General features: G+C 30.0%; 1 protein-coding gene across 1 annotated transcript; it reads left to right on the forward strand.

Moving 5' to 3' along the window:
* Window positions 1-854: 854 nt before the first annotated feature.
* On the forward strand, window positions 855-20,633 carry LOC132939139 (uncharacterized). Its single transcript, XM_061006165.1, has 5 exons — window positions 855-1,390; window positions 13,149-13,297; window positions 13,524-13,693; window positions 17,794-17,977; window positions 18,243-20,633. The coding sequence occupies exons 1-5, from the start codon at window positions 1,334-1,336 to the stop codon at window positions 18,442-18,444; spliced, it is 762 nt and encodes a 253-aa protein (XP_060862148.1). The 5' UTR covers window positions 855-1,333; the 3' UTR covers window positions 18,445-20,633.
* The last annotated feature ends 758 nt before the right edge of the window (window positions 20,634-21,391 follow it).

Consider the following 21,391-nt stretch of genomic DNA (forward strand, 5'->3'; position numbering starts at 1 on the left):
TGTCGAACGAAAATTCAACATTCAAGTAATAATAATAATTTGTAAATTATAAATTAGGTAGGTACTATCATTGATTATATAATCAATGGTACTATTAATTAATAAATAAATAAAAACAAAAATTACACTCAGTAAATGTATTTAAAAATGTAAATAGTTAAAAGTATGGTCTTAAAGAAATGTATACTTTATAATTCCAAAAATCAGAATATGAATACATTTTTTGATTAAAAAAAAAATAGTGTTGATCATGCTTGATAAATAACTCTGTGTATTATATATAGGTACCTAAATTTAAAGTTCCGAATGGATATAATATAATAATATGTATATCAATATCATCATAGGTGGAAAAGTAACCGTTTTAACGTATAAGTTATAAATTATAATATTTACAGTAAGTTGACACATTGTGATTCTCTACGACCTTCAAACTGAAACTTAAAAATAATCATAAATCTCTGGGTAGAAATATATATAGTATCCAGTTTAAACAAATGGTTAGAAGGTATATTTCTGAAAAGGCGAAAAATATACCAGTTCAGAGAATTTAAAATAAAACCTATAAGCGGGGAAACAGCAGAGCAAAAAATATGACACATTAACTACAAGGCGGTGTGTGTTGTGGCGAAGTCGTCACTAAAGCAATGCTAAGCGCGAACGAGTGCAGCTCGCGCTCGTCCGCGTAGACCGGTTGTAGCCGCCGTGCGTAGAAATATTACACCGCCGTCGTGGCGTCGACGCGTCGTCGATGAGATGGCTGGCGGGCGGGCGGGTCCGAGTCGGCCAGATCTCGTGAGTCGCGCGGGACGGCAGTGGGGTGGATCCGTCAACGACCATGGCGCGTACCTATTATAATAGTAGGGGTCACGATCGCGTTCGTCGGCTCCGGCGCAGAACACCACCAGAGCACCAGCCATCTGAAGTCCAAGCCGGTCGTTGACTCCTCCGCGTGCGCGTTACTCTTGTCAAAAACACACGTCGTCGTCGTCGTCGTCGCGCAAAGTTTCTGCGAATAAAATTGAAAAATAAAAACACCCGTACCAGTGTTGGACGCGCGCGTGTGCACCGCCGCGACGACGATCCGCCGCGGGGCTGCAAAACGGAAAACACGCGCGCGCGACCATATACGACAACCGCGCGTAGCGCAGTAGCAGTCGGTCGTCCACCGCGCGCGTATACACGGGATATGACCGCTATAGTAGCTGTCGTCCAGCCTGACCGCTCGTAACCACTCATCATAAACGCAGCCGATACAGCAGCTACAGCAGCTATCGTCACCGGTGCACCGTCGTCACGTCGAGTCGAACGGACGCCCGCGATCGCCGTCACCATGACCGTCACCGTCAAAGGAGTTCCTCGTTACCACCACCGGTCGTCTTCGTTCAAGGTAAAGTCGGAAATCGTTGTATATTGTCACTGAGATAAGTATAATTAGGTATCTACATGCTACCTCCAGAAAAAAAGCTGTGGTGGAGGGTGGTGGTGTCAAACAAAATTCTTGACTCTAAATACCATATTTATCGACTCGAAAATAGAGCAAGAGGACGTGGTTTAGGGGTGTGAATTTCAGAAAATACCCGAATATGAAATATAATATGCGTTAAATATATATACCTAGAGTATTTTCTTGTAATAATAATGTTTTCCAAGATGTTTCAAATTTCAATTACTAGTTTCTGCAATAATAAAAACAACTAGGTATTATAAAAATATAAAATACTATAACCATAAGTCCATGAAAACTTTTTATTTTAGTATATTAAATTTTAAATTATCAATGGACTAAAAAAAAAATGCATTGAAAAACCATTCGAGTTTGTGGTTTGAAAATGAAAGAGAGAAAAAATATATGAAAATGAAATAAAAAACCTAACCTATGAAATAAAAAATTATTGGCATTACTCTAAATTCTGACTAATAACAAAACTGAACACTTCTGCCCATTTTCCAAGAGGGGGGGGGGGGGGTGGATTCACAATAAAAATAATTTGACAGGTTCACCACCGAACCTAAATACTGCCCTGAATTGTAGGGCAGTACATGTATACAACATAATATTATGTGAATCGCTCACATCAGCAATGATCAATATTATAATTTTATCTGCTAAAACATGGTAAAAAAATATATGTAATATAATCTAGAAATTTTTATATTCTATTTATTGACTCTAGATCCTAATTTTGCTTAAACCTAAAATTTGAACGTTCGTCTCAGGTTTGACAATAAACCACAACCAATTTTTATAATAATAGACATATTATAAAACAATTAATGTATCAGCTACTACAGATATTAAAAATTAAAGCAAAAGTGTTACATTTCGAATATTTTATCAGATATACTATATCAACAGATGGACTATATTAATATATTATAATACTATAATAGGCAATAGCCAACCATAAACATTTTATGCTCTATTTATTTGTATATTATTTTTAAGACCAACTTTATTCTTTGTTAACTCCAATAAAGACTAAAGAGGAACTTTGAGTCTTATAGGACAAGTGACAACATATTATTGAATGCTGAAGTTTAACAAAATGTAATTTTGATGTACATACATTTATTATTTTAATAGTATTTTTATTAAATAATTGGAAACAAGTAATATCTTGGGGGGTGCAACTTCCTATTTTCTACTTGTGTATGTAATACAAATATACAATATATATTATATAATCTGATTTACTTACCAACTGTACTTATTAGTTATAGTTTATTACATGTCTTATGTACAGATAATAAATAAACATTTTATTTCGATAGTAAAAATAAATAAATTAAAATGTATAAGTATAACCTAGTAATAAAAACGTATAGGTTTTGTCAACTTATCACATCTCTTACAAATGTACGACTTACCAAATTTACGTTTAGCAGAACCAATTTTGTGCAGGTAGTTATATTGTTATAGCTTTACTCGTTATATTAGAATAAGTTATCAAACAATATCAAACATTATGGTAAGAAACTATGAACATAATCTGTGTGTTTAAGATATTTTAAGTTTGTTTTTTACGATATTTCAATTTTTAAGTGAGTTACGACTTTACGATCATGTAAAATATTTAAAAATGCTCATAACTAGCTTTAAAATTAAAAACCATAGTGCAAACATAAATAATATTCTCACCTTTAAGTTTGACGATAGTTCAACCATCTGTAATATTAAAGCTAACTGCACGCAATTTATTGTTTCTTCTGAATGCAAATTTGACATGTTGTACGGTTGTACGACGGAAATAAGTAGACAACACTTGCGTGTAAAACGTCCTCTTAAGAGGACGTCGCATCCGCCGAGTAGTCTCCGTCTTATACACTGACGACATAGCAAATTTTCGTTCGCCAGTTTCATAGTGTATTAGTGTGTAGTTAGTTTTGATATTAGAGTGAATTGACCTATTATAAAACTTTTAAGTAACAATATTATCTGTGTTCTCTCGTCGGTTTTTTACAATTTTTTAATTGTTAAGTGAATTATGAGCATTTTAAAATATTAATGTTTTATATACTAATAACGTACTTAAAAATTCAAATATCGCAGAAAACCAACGAAAGAACACAGATAATGTTGTTACTTAAAAGTTTGATAATAGGTCAATTCACTCTAATATGAAAACTGACAGCACCCTGTTGAAACTAACGAACAAAAATTTACTATGTCGTTTATGTGTGTAAGATGAAGACAACACGTCATGCAGGTGCGACGTCATCTTAATAGTTGAATAATTTACATTTACATTTAATTAAATTTTAAATTTTAACAATGACGGGTAGTTGTAGGTATTAAGTGTGTACTGTATATTTAATATTTATAAAGAAAGACTACAAAGTTATTCCGTTATGTTGAGTAAACAAGTAAATACAACCTAAATATGTATAATGTATGTAAATTAAATATTGAAATGTATGCAAGTGTATAACAAATATTATACAATATTACTTTTATTTACTTCATACACTTTGTAAATAATGTGCAAATAAATCTTCCAAGTAAATTTTTTAATAATATAATTTGTATAAAATAATTACGATTATTTTAACATCAACAATATTTAGGTAGGTATATACATGATGTTTAATAATACAGATATAGGTAATATAATCGTGTTATGTGTGAATGCTCCAGATAATAATAGATATGGGTACTCAAATTTAGTAGAAACTTCAAATCGTCACACTGTTGATTTAAATGATTATAGATAAATATAATCAAAACGAGTACAATAGAATCGAGGTCCAACGAAATTTAAATCTTATCGCACTGTATACGGTTTATCTATTGAATTCGTTCTAAGTAATCGAATGTTTTGAGGCAAACGTTTCGATTGTCGATTGATAATAATCGTAAACAATAACCAATCAATCATTTGTGTGTGTTTTCAAAATCATTTCTAACTCAATTACTCATCATTCATCCCACACATATTATTATCCGTTTAAAATTTACCTAATTTCCATGTAGATATTGATGTATGTAGAATTTGTAGATTGTATAGGTACACATTTCCAATCCACTCGCTAGTTTATTCAAATCGTTTTAAAATGTTTCATACTTTCATCTCAATAAAATTCAATAAGTTTTATATTATTTCAGTTTTTTTCAACGTTATATGGTTTTGTATAAGTAAAATTAACGACATATTTAGTGAAAATTTAAATATTATTATACATTAGTATATTAGGTACCTATGAATATTTCTGAAACTGAAGATTTTATTCTAATTATATGCCTATAATATCATAGTAGCCCATAGGTACATACTGATACCTAACAATATTGAACAAGTATGTATAATATATTATATTATATACCTACTGAAATTTGAAATGAAGTTTATGACATATTTATTCCGCGCTTCAGAACGAAAAATTTAAATATTTTGATCATCAGGTACCTACACGGTTACACTTTTAAGTTTAAAATAAACACTTTTATCATTTCAATCATAAATCGAATTTATAACTCGCGTAAATAATGATACGCGTATACCCAACCAATACGATTTGAATTGGTATTATTGAAACAAACCTAGTTATGTGTAGGTATTTGTGTGGAATTCCATTTTATATTTCAAACAGTTATACATACATCACTACATACATAATATACACACAAATGCTCTTCAAGAAATCCACCGTACGAACACAGTTAAGATATAATAATCGTATTCAGACGCGTTTTCATCTGACAACCATACTCTCATTTGTACATAACAATAATATAACTTAAAAGTTATAGGTATATGTGTATAGTGAATTGTATATAGGCAGTCGGATTATCCCCGACGCAGTCCCGTAAATGATAATCGATATTCCATGTAACTCTTTTTAAGTGTTGGATGGCTTGATGAGGGGTTATAACGAGTTATTTCTTTTGTGATCCTGATTAACGACGAACAAGATCCTAATTGGTTGTCGGTCACGCACGTTTGTCATGAGTCGACGCAAATCTATATATATATATTATATACGACAGCTGACGGTGCCTATATATATGTATAATATGATAAAGAAATAGTAAAAAACCATTTTTAAAAAAGAAAAAAATGTAATCCTAACTAAATTATTTAGCATCGTTCATGTAGAAAAACGGCTGGGAAACAAAAACACTGCAAGTTCAATGACTGCAGCACGAATGACCGCAGGAATCCGCGTGGACCGCAATGTCCGTATAAACGTGCGTCACGCGTGACTCGGGAACAATTACGATTAGTGATTACTGTTCGTTTAAAAGTTTCATTCATATCTGCGGCGGCGAGTACCGTACTACCGTATAGGACGGATTTCGTATCTTGGAAGAATACTGTTCATCTATATATATATATATATATATATAGGATATGTGTCCCTGTAACAATATTTATTTATTCATTTTGTGTTTGAAAAATCAACATAGACCGGTTCTCATGTCGAGTCTCCCGTAAATATTTCCGGTGCGTCATCCGAGGAAAAAAAATATCGCATATACGTATATTATTATGCGTGTAGTTATAATGCCATAAGAAAAAAAAATCCTAACGGATATTATTATTTACTTATAATATACAAAAACTAAAATAATTATAAGTTACCCGCACCACACGGCACACACTACACATACGAGTTGAATTATTATGATAATTACATATTTATTTTATACAGTTATTGCTGGTCTCTCGCCACGTTTGTCACCGTCAACAACTTGTTTTCAAACCATTATTGTTGTGATTTAGGAAAATAATAAAATTTTGTTCAAGGGAAAACACGTCGAGACCCATGCGCTGCGTAAAGCTATTTTTTTGCTGTGCAGAGGGGGAATTTACTTTACCCCACCGATCGCGCGTGGTTGCTCTATATTTTTAAACTGTTTTTTTTCCACTGTGGCACTGTGCAGTACCTAGTGGATTCTGTAGATATTCATATTTCTAGAGTTACAGGATTCAATTTCTATGTACACGCGTTTATTGAAAATATTGTAAAATTACAATTCTGAAAGTCTCTTGCCAGTCTAATAATAGCACATTACTATATTAGTAATTATAGTAATTACGTTTCTTTATCATATAGTTCTGGTGACTATTGACTGGACTAGCATTGACACCGTTCAGAGTTTCAGACATTCAACAGATACGATAAAAGTAACTACGAAATAATATATACAATTCGAAGCATGACTGCAAATGTCAACCTTTAGTATCTATACGTCCTATGTGATATTACTTATCTTATTGTACATTTTCGACAGTTCGACGTTTCGAGTGGGCTAATAAATAATATATTTTGTAAATGTTGTAAAAAGTTTTGTATGTGTGCGCCCCCCACAAAAAAAAAATCCTCCATCACTTGAGAGGACCCGCATCATGTGTTGTCTCCGTGTTAAACACGTACGACGTAGCAAATTTTCGTTTGGTAGTTTCAATAGGGTGCTGTAATTTTTGATAATAGGTCAATTCACTCAAATATCAAAACTGGCCGCACCTTATGGAAACTAGCGAACGAAAATGTCCCATGTCGTACGTGTATAAGACGGAGACAACACATGCGGGTGCCTGCTACGTCTTCCTAAGAAGGGGGTGCGTACCCTCTTTTCCGTTTTACACTATAACTTGTTAAATTTTAGACTTACAGAATACAGATATAAAGCAAAGGTCGGAAAGTTAATGAAAATAATTAACTCAAGTTAAGAGGACACAACATCGATAAGTTAAAAGTTAACAGCTAAAAAATCAAAATTTAACTCGATAAGTTAAAAGTTAATATTGAAAAAAATATTAACTTTCCTCAGTTTAAAAAAAGTTAATTCACTTTTATAATTAGTAAGTGGGTCACATATTAAGGGTGACTGCGTTTTTCTAATTTCCTAAATTATAATAAACAATTTTATTGAATTTTCAACGTAATGTACAGTATTCTATGTATCTATTCTACTTTACATGATTATTAAATATTCAAACTATACCGACACATCCCAATTAATAATTTAACAAATATTAATTTTTTTTATACAAAATAGCAATTTAAGGTCATATAATATTATGCCTATCAATTTTACTAAAATATATATATTTACAAAATTGTTTTATCAAGAAAAATAACAGAAATGTTTGTATTATTATAGTATTTTATTATTATGTAGTACAATTTTGAATGATGATAATTAAAAACTAAAAAGTAAAAATAATGTATTTTAATATAAATATTTTATTTTAATTACTCTTTCAAAGTGTCGAATGTTGGATTTTAGAATGTACAATTCAGTTTTAATGTGGGCTACACAAACTTTGTTAAAGAGCCGCGTAGTGGGGACTGCTGCTCTATATGAACATATTTTGATTAATTTAAAAAAATAATTTTCTATGCTGAATTTTGGCAGTAACTAGTGTATAGTAAAATTCAAATCATATTTCTCATAAGACGCAATAACTCTTAATCTGTTTTAAAACATTGAACACATATATATTATATATACGGACAGTTATGACTTACCTATTTCTATTGTGTGTATGTATGATACGACTCACGATCAGTTATTCCATACAGTGTATTATCAGTGTTAATAATATAATAATGAACGCGTGTGATGGCGTTTGTCGGATGGTTAGCAGTTTGCAGTATAAAATAATACGAAGAGAGAAACTACTAAATGTAACCAGTAGGTAGGTATTAGTAAATATCGTCTACACAAAATTAATGTATGTATTATATTATACACTAGTTACTGGATTAAAAATCAACGGGATACCTAAGACACAATCAATAATAAGCTACTGTATAGGTTAGTGTATCTCTTGTACTGATGCGCCTTTTTGAATAGATTATGGATAGTACGAAAATACGATGGTTCGAAAATAATATCATCGATGGATACTGTGTAGACTGTATAGGTTTAATATTGAACTGGTTAGTATGAGTTTCGGATTATCTAGAATAAAGAAGGTAGATTCCACCCATGGATATAATGTTATATGCGTATACCGATGGGTGTAAAACAGATTTAAAATATGGCACCCTGCACAGAATTCTAATATTATAATTTATAATAAGTACGCGCTGAGCAAAAAGAATAATATTTGACAACGACCGATCTATTTGTATTAACTTTTGGTACTATATAGTATAATATAATATTTATTATATATAATCCAAGTTCGCTATCAATTTTCCTGTGAGGAGGCATAGCATTCTCTTCTGTGGACCACTTCTGCAGGTGTGATGTGTTATGTGTATCGGTACCACGATGGCACGACATTTTTCAAACAGTGGGTATTAATTGAAATATTCTATAAGAAATCTATAGGCATGCAGTTCTATATATAATGTAATATATTGTCAAGCTAGACAATAACATAATACTCACTGCACCACTCCGTCGATGACTGATAAACCCATCGAATTGTCGTGAGAGTTATATTATATTATTGCAATGCAATATAATATTTGTGTAGACCTCGACGTATGTGTTACACACGTACATAGTAAGTAAGTAACTACCTAGATGCGTGATTTCAAATTATAAAACCATTAGCCTTTTTTTTCTCCGCACAGAAAGTCAGAACCTATAAAACTTATACATGGAAACTAAATAAATTTTCACGTTGTATTACTTTTCCGTTAGGTTATAACATACTTAAAAGAACATATAGGACATAATACAAATCTTTTAATGTCTAATATATATGTGTATCGCATAATGGAAGCGAATTATATGTATTTAGGTGTTACAATACCTACATTGTACATAGGACGTTATTATAGTAGAATGTCTAGACGTCTAGTGCAGAACTATATAGCTGGAAACTCATATAGACTATAGTTATGTCCAAAAGTGTTGAATAAAAAATAAAAATATTTAAAAAGTCAGACTTTTTACTTTTTACTGGATTATTCAATATTTTATAAGTACCTAATAGTTTATGATTAAAAGTATACATTGATTTTGCTATAACTGTGTTTATAAATCGAATCCGCGAGAACAAAGCAATTTTAATTTTTAAGTGCTGATTGCAGAGGTATACAAATTATGCTTAAATCAAATTGCAATTATAATGCTTGGGTACTTATATATTAAATAAGAACACAGCTGATGTTAAAAGGATGCTGTAATCAGTAATCACAGACGTAATAAAAATCTTAAACTGAAAAATGTAATCATCACAAGATGTTATGTATTTTAAATTTTAGTACAATCTATTATCTTCTACAGCAACATAGAGGCGGTCAGACAGTCATTACTTAAAGATATTTACTGCCGCTACCGAAGCGAAAAACGTAATTATTGATGTATATATATTTTCGTCAAAATACCGTTCTGCAATAAATCCAAACCGCGAGATGAGAAGATAATTGTGTACCTACATATTTTATGGCCTAACGGATATCTTTAAACTCCTTATTAACTCTTATGAATTTACGAAAATTGTCGTATTAGGGTACCTATTACCCGTAAAAAACTATTTTATATCAAAAATATAAAAATTCTTAGCAGATATTTCATTATAATTACACCGATACGATCGATATAGGTACGAAGTACCTACTGGCTTATAGTAATAATCTGTATACCTATATTATATATTTTGTTATGTTGTGTATAGAGACAAATCTCTTTGATTCGCAAATATCCATATATAGATTATAGACGTTATAATTATACTCACAATGGAATAATATTATACATGCACAGTCCGTACACCATACACGATTGTCCGGCTGTTATCATATACATAGTTCCTACATATATGTACATGATATACAGGGTGATTCACTAAGCATGCTCAACTCTGTATATTCATATATTGATGCATTTTTTCAAACTATTCTACTAACTTAAGTAGCTAATTTTCGAATATTTTGATTTTTTTATTCTTTATAAGGAGTGTTTGGGGGGCGATACAAACTTCTATTTTCTAAATGAGTACCAAAATTGTTCACGGTAATTTATCAAGCCGATAATTTTAAATCGAAATTTGAAACTAGTTTTTGAGTTATTAAACCATGTGTACAAAGGATAATAGTGTATAATAGGTGTAGAATATGTGAGGGTATGGGGCGATTCTATGGTATGGAAATTATAGTAATATTATTAATATAAATGTATTACAATTTTATAATTTGTATAGACTGTCCGAGACTCCGAGTATAATGAATTAATGAGTAGGTACGCTAGACTAAATATTACATACTATAAGCTTTATATTATGTGATGTAAAACCATTATTAAGGACTAATGACTATAAGCCTAAGTAAGTATTTAAAGTTTAATTGTTTAATGACTCAGAAACTATTTGTTCAAATTTCGATTGGACGCGTCAACATTTTTAAAACAATTATAAAAAATGTGCTTATCTTATTAAAAAAAAAAAGAAGTAGGTACAGAAATCAAAAATAAAACGGTCTTTAGGTACTCTTTACTAAAATTTGCAAAAATCTGAATTTGAATAGAAGCATCATATTATTATTCATTATATAGGATAAAGTGGCCGGTGGGTGGGCATGCTGCGTGAATCACCCCGTACATAATAATAGTCCCGTTCCATACGATGTACGAGACCAGCAAAACTTGTAATTCGCATAGGCACGCCGTGCCGCGCCGACAGACACGGAATAAAACAATACAATAATAAATTATTATAATAATAATAATAATAATAATATTGCGATTACGTCGTCGTGAGAATTTGGGTCAATGGGTCTCGGGCGCAATCACCATGAATCATCGTCGAAATATCTGCCGCCGCCAGCTGGAGTCCGTGCGTGGTATACGAATAGCCGATTGTCGAACGTCGTCGTGGCTATATATAAAGCCGGTATAAAAATGTGGGTTATCCCGCGGTATCTGTACACCCGATCTCCACCCAATAGCGTGTGGGATACGACGAGCGCACAAGTCTCTGGCGGCGGCGTCGCCGATCCCGTTACGATCGGACCCCACGACCATCAACACACGTCTTGAGTGTGTCGCGTTTTTCACCGCGTTTGTAACCGTCGTTGTACCTACCTATTTCCTGTTATAGACTATAGCGTTATATATTTATATACGAATACACGATTCATACGTAGCGGTCAAGGTTACACACCGTGGTCGTACAGCTGGTATAAACGTTCGTTCCGAAATGACTGGCAAGCATATTATTATGATACGCGCAATATTATACATCTAAATAGTAAATATTGTATATTTAAATTGCGTTCACGTGGTTTTTATTTTATACATTTCATCACTCGGCGGCAGTGGGTAAAAAATAATAATATTATGTCCTAGTCACTGCAGTCTGCAGCCGTCGCTACAGCATCAATACAGCAATTGAAAATATATCAACACTTTACAATAATATGATATGTATTTTATGATTGTAGAATACTTGGCCGATTCGAAATGGCAAACGAAAATAACGTACGGCGTGGACGTAATAATGCGTGTATACCGTTATGCGGTGATTTTTTATTTTTTTTATTTCCTCGACTTTTTATAAACGCATCAAACACACTCGGCTGTACTATAATATACCCCCAAAGACCTATCATGAATGTATATATGCATTTGGTCCAGATATTATATTCACACAGATAATGCATCACACACGGGCGCGCGCTCACGTTTATATGCAGCAATATTGCCGGAAAACCGCACCGCCGGCGACTGATGGTTTCTAATTACACGATTAATTACAAAAGCGTCTTTGAAACTATACAATATTATAGTATATAGTAGGCCAATCGGTGTTTTATTATCCAAATACAACATACATATTTTAACGGAGACGTGGAAATTTGCGTGAAGCGATGTTTTGTTTTGTTAGATATTTTTTTTTTTATCCATTTTCGGTATTTCTCGTGCATTATATAGGTATCTGCCTATGCTATATAATTGTTATACAATTAGGATACTATTTTTTATTCCGTGTTGCATATACGTTTACATATTTGACACATCACACATTCACACATCTCAAGATTAATAACTGTTATTTAATGTGTGTTTGTATAATTGTATACGTTTGCAGTTGTGTTACATACTACTGTCTGTAAAAAGTAACAGGTATCAAGAAATTGATGTAAATTTACGTTTTATTATATTTTTCAAACGGCATTTATTTTCAAACTGTTTTTTACATTTTTATTGAGTTTAAAAAATGCAATACATATAGTATATATTTGAATGAATTTAATTTGTCTACAACATTGTGTTAAAATGACTTAAATTGAGAGTTATTGAAAAATATCTCTAAATAGACAGAACTTGAATATAATTTTCTGGACAGTGAACTGCTTAAATATTAATTGAGTTCCAAAACCAGTTTATTATAATTTATATACGTACTAATTTGTGAATTTTATTTTTCTTCAAGTTATGAAATAATTATCATAATGTATTAATTAATAATAATAACCCATGGATTCGTGGAATTAAGAATTAATATTTCGTATACCAGTTAATCATAATATATAGGTATTTTTATTAAAATGTTTTAAAAAAACAATACAAATAATTTTTTTTTTTAATTGACGGATTAGTTTACACTATTTATAACTATAGTTCTTAGCTTACATTTATGGTGACTTGTTCTGTAGTTGCGTGTTCGATTACAAATGTTGAAGGGTTTTTTGTAAATGTTTTATTCATATTTAATTATAATCATTCTATTTTCTCTTTATAGTTATTGCGTATAATTTATGTACTATCCCTGTGCAAGTATACGTGGGCTGAACTTTGTGGCGGAAATGGTGAATCGCTGAAATACTTGCGGGGTGACGCGCTCACCGATAATTTGGATTGCATCGGTCCCAATGGTAAACCTTATCCTGAGTAAGTACAAAATATGCTTAAATAAAAATAAATCGACACAATCGGAAAAATTGATAAAAAAAAATCGACCCAGTTTTTGATACGTAATTATACCTATAGTTGGCGTCATTGAACAATTCAATTATTATTAGTTTAGTACCATTACGTTTACTCGAAAATTATAATAATTTAAAAACCATATATTCAATTCGTTTTAAAATTTGTTTATTTATACAAAAATGTACAGGTCGATAGTAGCCGGCACTTATAGACGCACCCACAACTGGGGATCATCAAGGACAGGACGCGACGCTTTTAACGCAGGCTCGAAACCCAGTCCCGAAACGGTACGAGAAACACTACTAAAAACCTATAAAATTAATAATCACAATGAAGATTACACGATCAGTAGAACTGGTAAGTAGTGTCTTCACTTTTTAGTATTTGCTTTAAGTTTAAAACCTAACCAATATATTATATTGTGATGGTTTTCTTATTACTTTACAATTTATTTAGGTACAGTTAATTTTAAAGTGTTTGGTAATCATTTTTTTTTATATTTATTTTAATTTTTAACCATTTTTAAAAGTAATAAATTAAAAATTAATATAATATATTAATTATTTATTGAAAAATAAGAACATTTAGATTAAATTTGTCTGTATAATAAATAAAAAATTCTGATATAGTTATTATACTTATTTATAGGCTTTCAGTAAATATAATCTGATACTTGGTTTATATTTTTTATTTTTAATATAATATGTCGACAAGATAATTGAGACATTATTTTGTTCTGTTTATTGCTTCTCACACTGTACGACCACTAACCACTACCATTCAATTAAAGAGTAAAAAAAAATAGGTAAAATTAAATCGATAGGTATCATAAATAAATGTAATAACTCTCGAAACGAAATATCGGTCATATATATTATATATAATACATACCTAGGTATATGTAAAACTTTAGATCATATTTTATTCGAGAAATAAACGTTTTTCACATTATATTCCTACTTAAACAACTGCGCAACGAATCGAGTTTTATTCGGATATTTAACAAAATAAATAAGTAAGTACTTGTACATTCAATAATGAAGTGTATATAATTTTGTATCCTAAATAAAAATAGTGTCATAGTTCTTATGTATCTGATATAGGTATATATCATATTACTATGGGGTATCATTATAATATATAGGTATATATATATATAAAATAATAACCTACTATTATTATTAGAATAAAATACTATCAATGTTCAATATGTTATACTTTACTTATAAGTTATATTACGATAATATTATAGAATAATAATTTTAAATCTAAATGGAACGATGAATGTATTGATTTTACAACGATGTGTGTTTTTTTTATTTATTTTTATTTTTATTTTTGTCTGTCATCACGGTTTGGGGCAGTAAAACTGATTCGATTTTCTTCAACAGTAAATTTATCAAATTTTAAATTGTATAGCTAAGGATTGAAAATTTAAAACAAGGTTCCACGTAAATAGGTTATACATAACTTTATGTTAAGTTATTATATTTTAAAACGATTATTAAAAAATTATGAATTCTTAGTAGACCTATATCACAAACAATAGGTAAAACCCGGGTCACATTCCAGTTATCGGAACAATTAAGTATACACATATTTTCAACAAAATATTTTTTTAATAAAATGTGGTTCCATAACGAAACATATTATGATTCAATACAAATGTATTATTTATTAATTATATTAATACCATGAGTCCATGAAATACGGATCACTATAATTTTTTTTTAAAGTACCTACCTATGTGTCTAACAATTATAAAATGATTCCAAGTAAATACGATTCAGTTCAAATATACAGTTCCAATAAAAAAAAAATAAATTTAATATGATTCTATTTTCCATTTCCATTTTCACGCAACCTTGTAAGAGCTGTAAACAATGCAAATTGACTTTGCACCAAAACTGATCCAAAATGGCAAAATATATACAACATGTGCAATTTGCATCAAGTACCAACATTTTGAAATGCGTTTGGAATTTGCATCAAAATATATAAATGTAATTTGCTACTTTGCACCATCTCAGGTAATATAAATAATTATTGTAATTTACACCAAAATTCAAATCGATAGTGCTTAGCTGCGTACAACTGTACAAGACAAGTTTCCATATAGACTATAGACCAGTGGCGTTCTCAGGAATTTTCTATGGGGTGGGTTCTGAAAATTTACTAGAGTTAAATAGTGTGGGGCTCTGCCCCCACACCCCCCATAGTCATAATATTTACAAATTTTGTGTTATTATGTATTTTACCATTTTAGTAGTCAGTACCTAGTGGACTGTATTTGGTATATCATATGAATATCAAAAGTAAAATAATGCAACCAAAAACTAAGCTTTTCAACATTCATACTTTAATAATCATTATAAAACCATAATAATTTACCAAACATTTCAAAACACAATATTTTCAAGTTTCAGTCCATGATCTCTATCCGTTCTCTTTACCGTTTTACACTACCAACTACTTCTGTAACTGGTCAATTTATAGGATATTGACATATTGTGCATCGCCAACAAGAATAAATCTTTTTCTTTTTAAAATTAATTTTTTATTAACCTGTACTTTTTTGATTTGTATACTTGTTATACTTATAATATAAACTTATCTGTACATAGGCCCGCGGCCTGTTATCACGGCCCGCGACGTTTCTTTAAAATATTTATTTAAATGACTCAATTTTTAATGAGATGTGTCATTATTAGCTTAGTTAATAGTTAATAGTTCTCCATATTTTTATTCAAAATTTCAAATAATAGGTACGATACAATATTGTAAGAAAGTAATATTAACGGCAACCCTTATAACATTTCCGTCTATAATATAGTTATATAATATTTTCTGTGAATATACAGTATAATAACTATTATTATAAATTATTATTTACTAATTAATATATTTAATATTTCTGATTATTTGTTTATAAAATTAATTTTTACAAAATTGAATTTATTTTAAACCTGTGGCTTACGAAAAAAATGTACTTAACGTGGCAATAAAATTAATTAACTCGTAAGTTACTGAATAACATAAGAAAAAAAGTAACTCGTTAATTAACTTAGTTAAAAGTAACTTAACTTTAACTTATTAACTTGTTAATGTCCAGCCTTGCTTTTTGGACTACAAATAAAATTTTATTGATTTTTATAGAAAAAAAAAATTTGAAATTTGAAATTGTCCATAAACAGCTCGAAACAAGTCAAAATATTTTGAAAATTTTATCTAGTATAGCCATATAGGAATTGATAAAATAAACATATGATAAATTGTGCCTATGGATTTTTAATATTTTTCAAATGTCATTGTAACAATATATTAAGAGCCTTGTATTAAAATTTCAAGCTTTTTTACAGAACAAATAAAATTTTATTGATATTCATAGAAAAAGAAATAAATAAAATTGGAAACCGAAAATATCCGTAAACTGTTTAAAATAAATCCAAATAATATTAATAATACATTTTTTCGTGTATCGAAAATGATAATATAAACAACCAGTGAAAATGTCAAGTATCTACGGTCATTATTGTGTTAGATTTATACCAAAAACCAAAATCGATTTGGTCAAAAACCGATTTAGTGTAAAACTTCCCGGTTTTCCTTATTTTTTTTTTCGTGGCGCTTTTCAACACTAATGGGGGAGTATGGGATTTTGACCAATGCACCAACTAAATTCACTTTGCCATCGAACAAGATACTGAAGTTGAAAATCGAAGCATTATTTTGATTTTCGACTACTTATTGTGTACACAGACAAATAAAAAAATGATATTGTTGGTAAACAAATATTAAATTGTAATACGCATATAAAATAGTGAAAAAAAAATACGGCCGATGGGGGGGGGGGGGGCTTATCACTATATTTTTTGATGAATTCTGGTGAAGCTTTTTTCCTGAACATTTTGACAGTAAAATGATCAATTTTGGTTCACTGGGTAATTGACTATGGTGTCATTCAAAAAGTAAAAATTAAAAAACTGTTATGATAAAAAATGGTAATAAAGATAATTTTTTCAGTAATGTTGTTTTAAAATAATGAGTGTATCACCTGATATACTTAATTATTAATTTTGAATAAACGATATATGATAATATATCGTACACCCCACAACGATATTATAGTATAGTAATAATATAGTTTATACTTCACGATTAATTAAAAAAATAAAGTGTTACAATTTTACGTGATACAAATAAAAAATAAATTTATCAATATTACAAATTTCAAATTATATTCAGAAGATAATATGTTAATTTTAAAATTATATAGTTGTTTAGTGTTAACTGATAAATTATAATAATACAATAATATATGTTTCGTAATCTAACAAAAGAAATTTAGATTCTTCATAATATTAGTAATATAGATACTTTCGCGAATATTTGTTACAATTATTAACTAATACAGTAATACGTATAAACTATTAACCATTATTTATATGATTTTTCAGCTCGAGAATATGGATCAACACCAGCAGCCAATCGTGAACTATGTCAAACGCCAAACAGACTGTGCCGCACCAGATACAATACGACTGCGCCCATGTACGGCGTGTCACTGACGTCTGGCCAACCTGTGACTATCGTTCAAAAATTCCCGGATCTGTTACAACAAGTCGTTTACGAAGTTTGCGAGTAAGTACTATATTTTTGTTTTATAGTAATAACTATATTATATCCACCATTCAGCCGTTCAACTCCGCGTGTTCGTCTTATCATTATTGTTTTATGTATTGAACGTTTACACTGTCGTTTATTTTCAATTTACAGCTACGTACAAGTAATATTATAATTGTAATAATAGGTACCTAATATCTATATAATATATAATATATAATATATACATAACGAACACAGTTTTTTAGATCGCGTGAGAAACTGATTTTTGTTTTGATTACAGATCAAACGAGTGCGACATGGTCAGAGGAGAGTGTACGCAAACTTACGTACCATACTTGTTCCTGGTAATACCTTTGGGACCGGTGACACTGACCGGCCAGGATTACGTGCTCGTGGAAAGTGGATGCGTATGCAAACCAAAGGGCTCCAGGTCCACCGCACACGAATTGGTGTCTACTATTCCGGCAATGCCTCGTCCTTAGAGTGCGTTTAAACGTCATCGTATACCTACATATAAAAGAAAATACACCTCGCCGTTTATACTATATTTATATTATCATATCATATTATTGTCGTGTACTATATAGTCCATATTATTGTATATTATACTCTATACAATAATAAAATATACCGTACTGTATATAGGTACTATTCAATAAAGTCATGAGAGTTGTTCAAAAAAACAAATGCCTTGTTGACCTCATGACGTAACACACCCCTACTTATAATGTTTTTTACTTTTTCGTATCTATCCGTTTATTGTTTAAGTACCTATATACACGTATACGCGTGTCTAAACATTTACGCGTGAATATAAGTACAGTAGCGTCACGCATTTTTTTTTATTATTTTTAGGGCCAACATAGAAGTTAAATCCACCCGCATCTATCCCTGAAAACTTAACACCGATATACATGACTTAGATTATGTAGTAGAAAGTCTGCTTGCTCACCTAAAAAACTATATTTGCAACTATGCAAGTGGCAACCGAGTAACTTCCCCCTCGTATAAAAAAATTCTCATGACGCAACTGTACATTGTATATACCATAGCGGATATACGTATAGATAGTAGATACGTTATATTTTATTATTATAATGATGATATAAATAATATGATTATTATTTATTTAAAATAATGCTCAACTTATGTAGTGGCGCCAAATATTTTTAATTTATTACGCGTATACAATGGTTTTTATAATATTGTGTACCTAGTTTGCCTTACTGTAACAGTGAATATTTTACTTTAATGGCTAGTATGCTGCACGTTTTTTTTAAAAATTATGTGATACTGTATTAATAATCAACTCGTTTATGTAAAATAATAAATTAGGTTAATTATTAATATTAAGATAATTAGTCTTAAATTTAAATTAATATTTTTTACCAAAGTATATCTTGTATTATAGTGAAAATATATTATTAACATTTCAACTGACCAAAAAATCAGATTCAATTACCTACATAATATATGATAAACGTTTTTTTAAGAATTGTAAAACTCGGAACTCTAGTGGTAGAATACTTTATGAAAACACAAAAAGTAGTAGTATATTATATAGATAATACACTATTAATAGGCAATAAATACTATAAATGTAAGGTATAGGCGGTGGGCGTATACTTAAAGAGATTGATAACCTAACGGTTACACACCATACAGGGGTGGATTTATTGGGGATCGACGTGGTGATTACAACCCCTTTCCCTTTGGGATTTAAAAAAAAATTATTTCAATTAGTTAATTTTATGATGTAGATAATACGGTGTAGAAATTCTGATTTCACCAACACATGCAGCATAATAATACTAACATTTCCAAAAAAAATATTCCAAAAAATCAATTAGGAAGTAAGCTACATTCGTTCCCGAGTTAATGCGTATACCGCTATATACCGCTACACAGAATTATTTAAAGAATCGGCCTTCTTAGCGCTCCTGGCGGCCAACGTCCCCATTAAATTCCGTAAAATCAAGATTCAAAAATATCTTAGTCAAAGTTCGGAAGTGACCACTGTGTATTATCTACATCGTGAAATTAACTAATTTAAAAAAAAAAATTATTGACCATAACTTACAAATTAAGTTTGAAAGTACCATCATGCAAAACACGCATGGGTTTACGCATTTGGTGTACCTACCCAGATAAAACAGATTTGTAAACTGTAACTAAGATTATTTAATTAATCATATTAATTACAATAATTGTTACCTAACCAATGTTTGTTCAGGATATTTAAACTAAACTTGGATTCTCGTATGAACTCATATAAGTTAATTAGTAATTAATATAGAAATAAATTTTCATTGTACTTTATATATCACTCAAAAATATTCCTACTCGCCACAAGCTTGTTTAAGGCTTCAGATCCGCCCCCCGAGTCAGCATACCTATATATGTAAGACCTATGTAAGATATGTATTTTATAATGTAGGTACATGCTCAATAATTTGAAGAAATGGATATAGCCTACAATAATATCTTACATGCACATTTTATTGCATTTATATGATTTGTATATATCTATAAAAATAGTTAATTTGATAGTAAATAAAATTGTACAGTAGGTGCTTTTTGTAATTTATTATTAATGAATTATATATATATGTATTTATGTGTAAGCAGAAAAAAAATAAAATTATACTTGATAAAATAATTGTTCGTATTTTGTATAAACTATTTCATGTTGCTAATAATAATCATATATAGAATTTTTATATACATCGATAATGTTTACAAATTATAAAATTGTAGTACATACCTATATAATATTATTATAATAATAATAATTATAGTTTTCAAAATCTCCATACATTTTAAACCTATTATTAGCATTATATTGTCTAATAGATGATTATTATAATTAGAGCAAGGACATTTGTTCACTAAAAATCGTAAATGCATTTAAAAATATACAATTATGCATCAAAAAATTAAAAATATGCAGTAAAATATACCCTAAAAATGAAATGCCCACGTTAATCTAAAAATTACATATGTACTTATAAAATGTAAAAAAAAAACAATAATAGGCACAGCCAATACAGATCACATTCTTCGTTCAAATTTAATATGTTTAACTGTATATTGTATAATTGACATTAATTCATGAAAATATTTATCGATGTGCTTGATTTTGAACTCTCAAAATATGCACTGAAAACTTAAAATATGCCTTTATAATCAAAAATATGTCCTTTAAACCCAACAATTTTAAAATATCCAAAAATATGCGCTAAAAAACTTTGATCACAAACTTGTGAAATGTATTGTGCACTTACTAAGCATAAGATATAGTTTACTAGAAAAAATATGCAAATGCATGAAAGTCCTTGCTCTATAGTTATAATATAGAGCAACACGACAAAACCGTATATATTGAATAAGTAATTACTAATTAGTCTTTCACTAATTACTAAAAATACT

The sequence above is a fragment of the Metopolophium dirhodum genome, chromosome 2 (assembly GCF_019925205.1).
Source record: "Metopolophium dirhodum isolate CAU chromosome 2, ASM1992520v1, whole genome shotgun sequence".
In the NCBI taxonomy this organism is placed as follows: Eukaryota; Metazoa; Arthropoda; class Insecta; order Hemiptera; family Aphididae; genus Metopolophium; species Metopolophium dirhodum.

Coding starts and splice junctions, on each gene's coding strand:
- LOC132939139 (XM_061006165.1), top strand. CDS start 1,334: ATGACCGTCACCGTCAAAGGAGTTCCTCGTTACCACCACCGGTCGTCT. Junction 1,391..13,148: donor ACCGGTCGTCTTCGTTCAAG/GTAAAGTCGGAA, acceptor TTCTCTTTATAG/TTATTGCGTATAATTTATGT. Junction 13,298..13,523: donor AATGGTAAACCTTATCCTGA/GTAAGTACAAAA, acceptor AAAAATGTACAG/GTCGATAGTAGCCGGCACTT.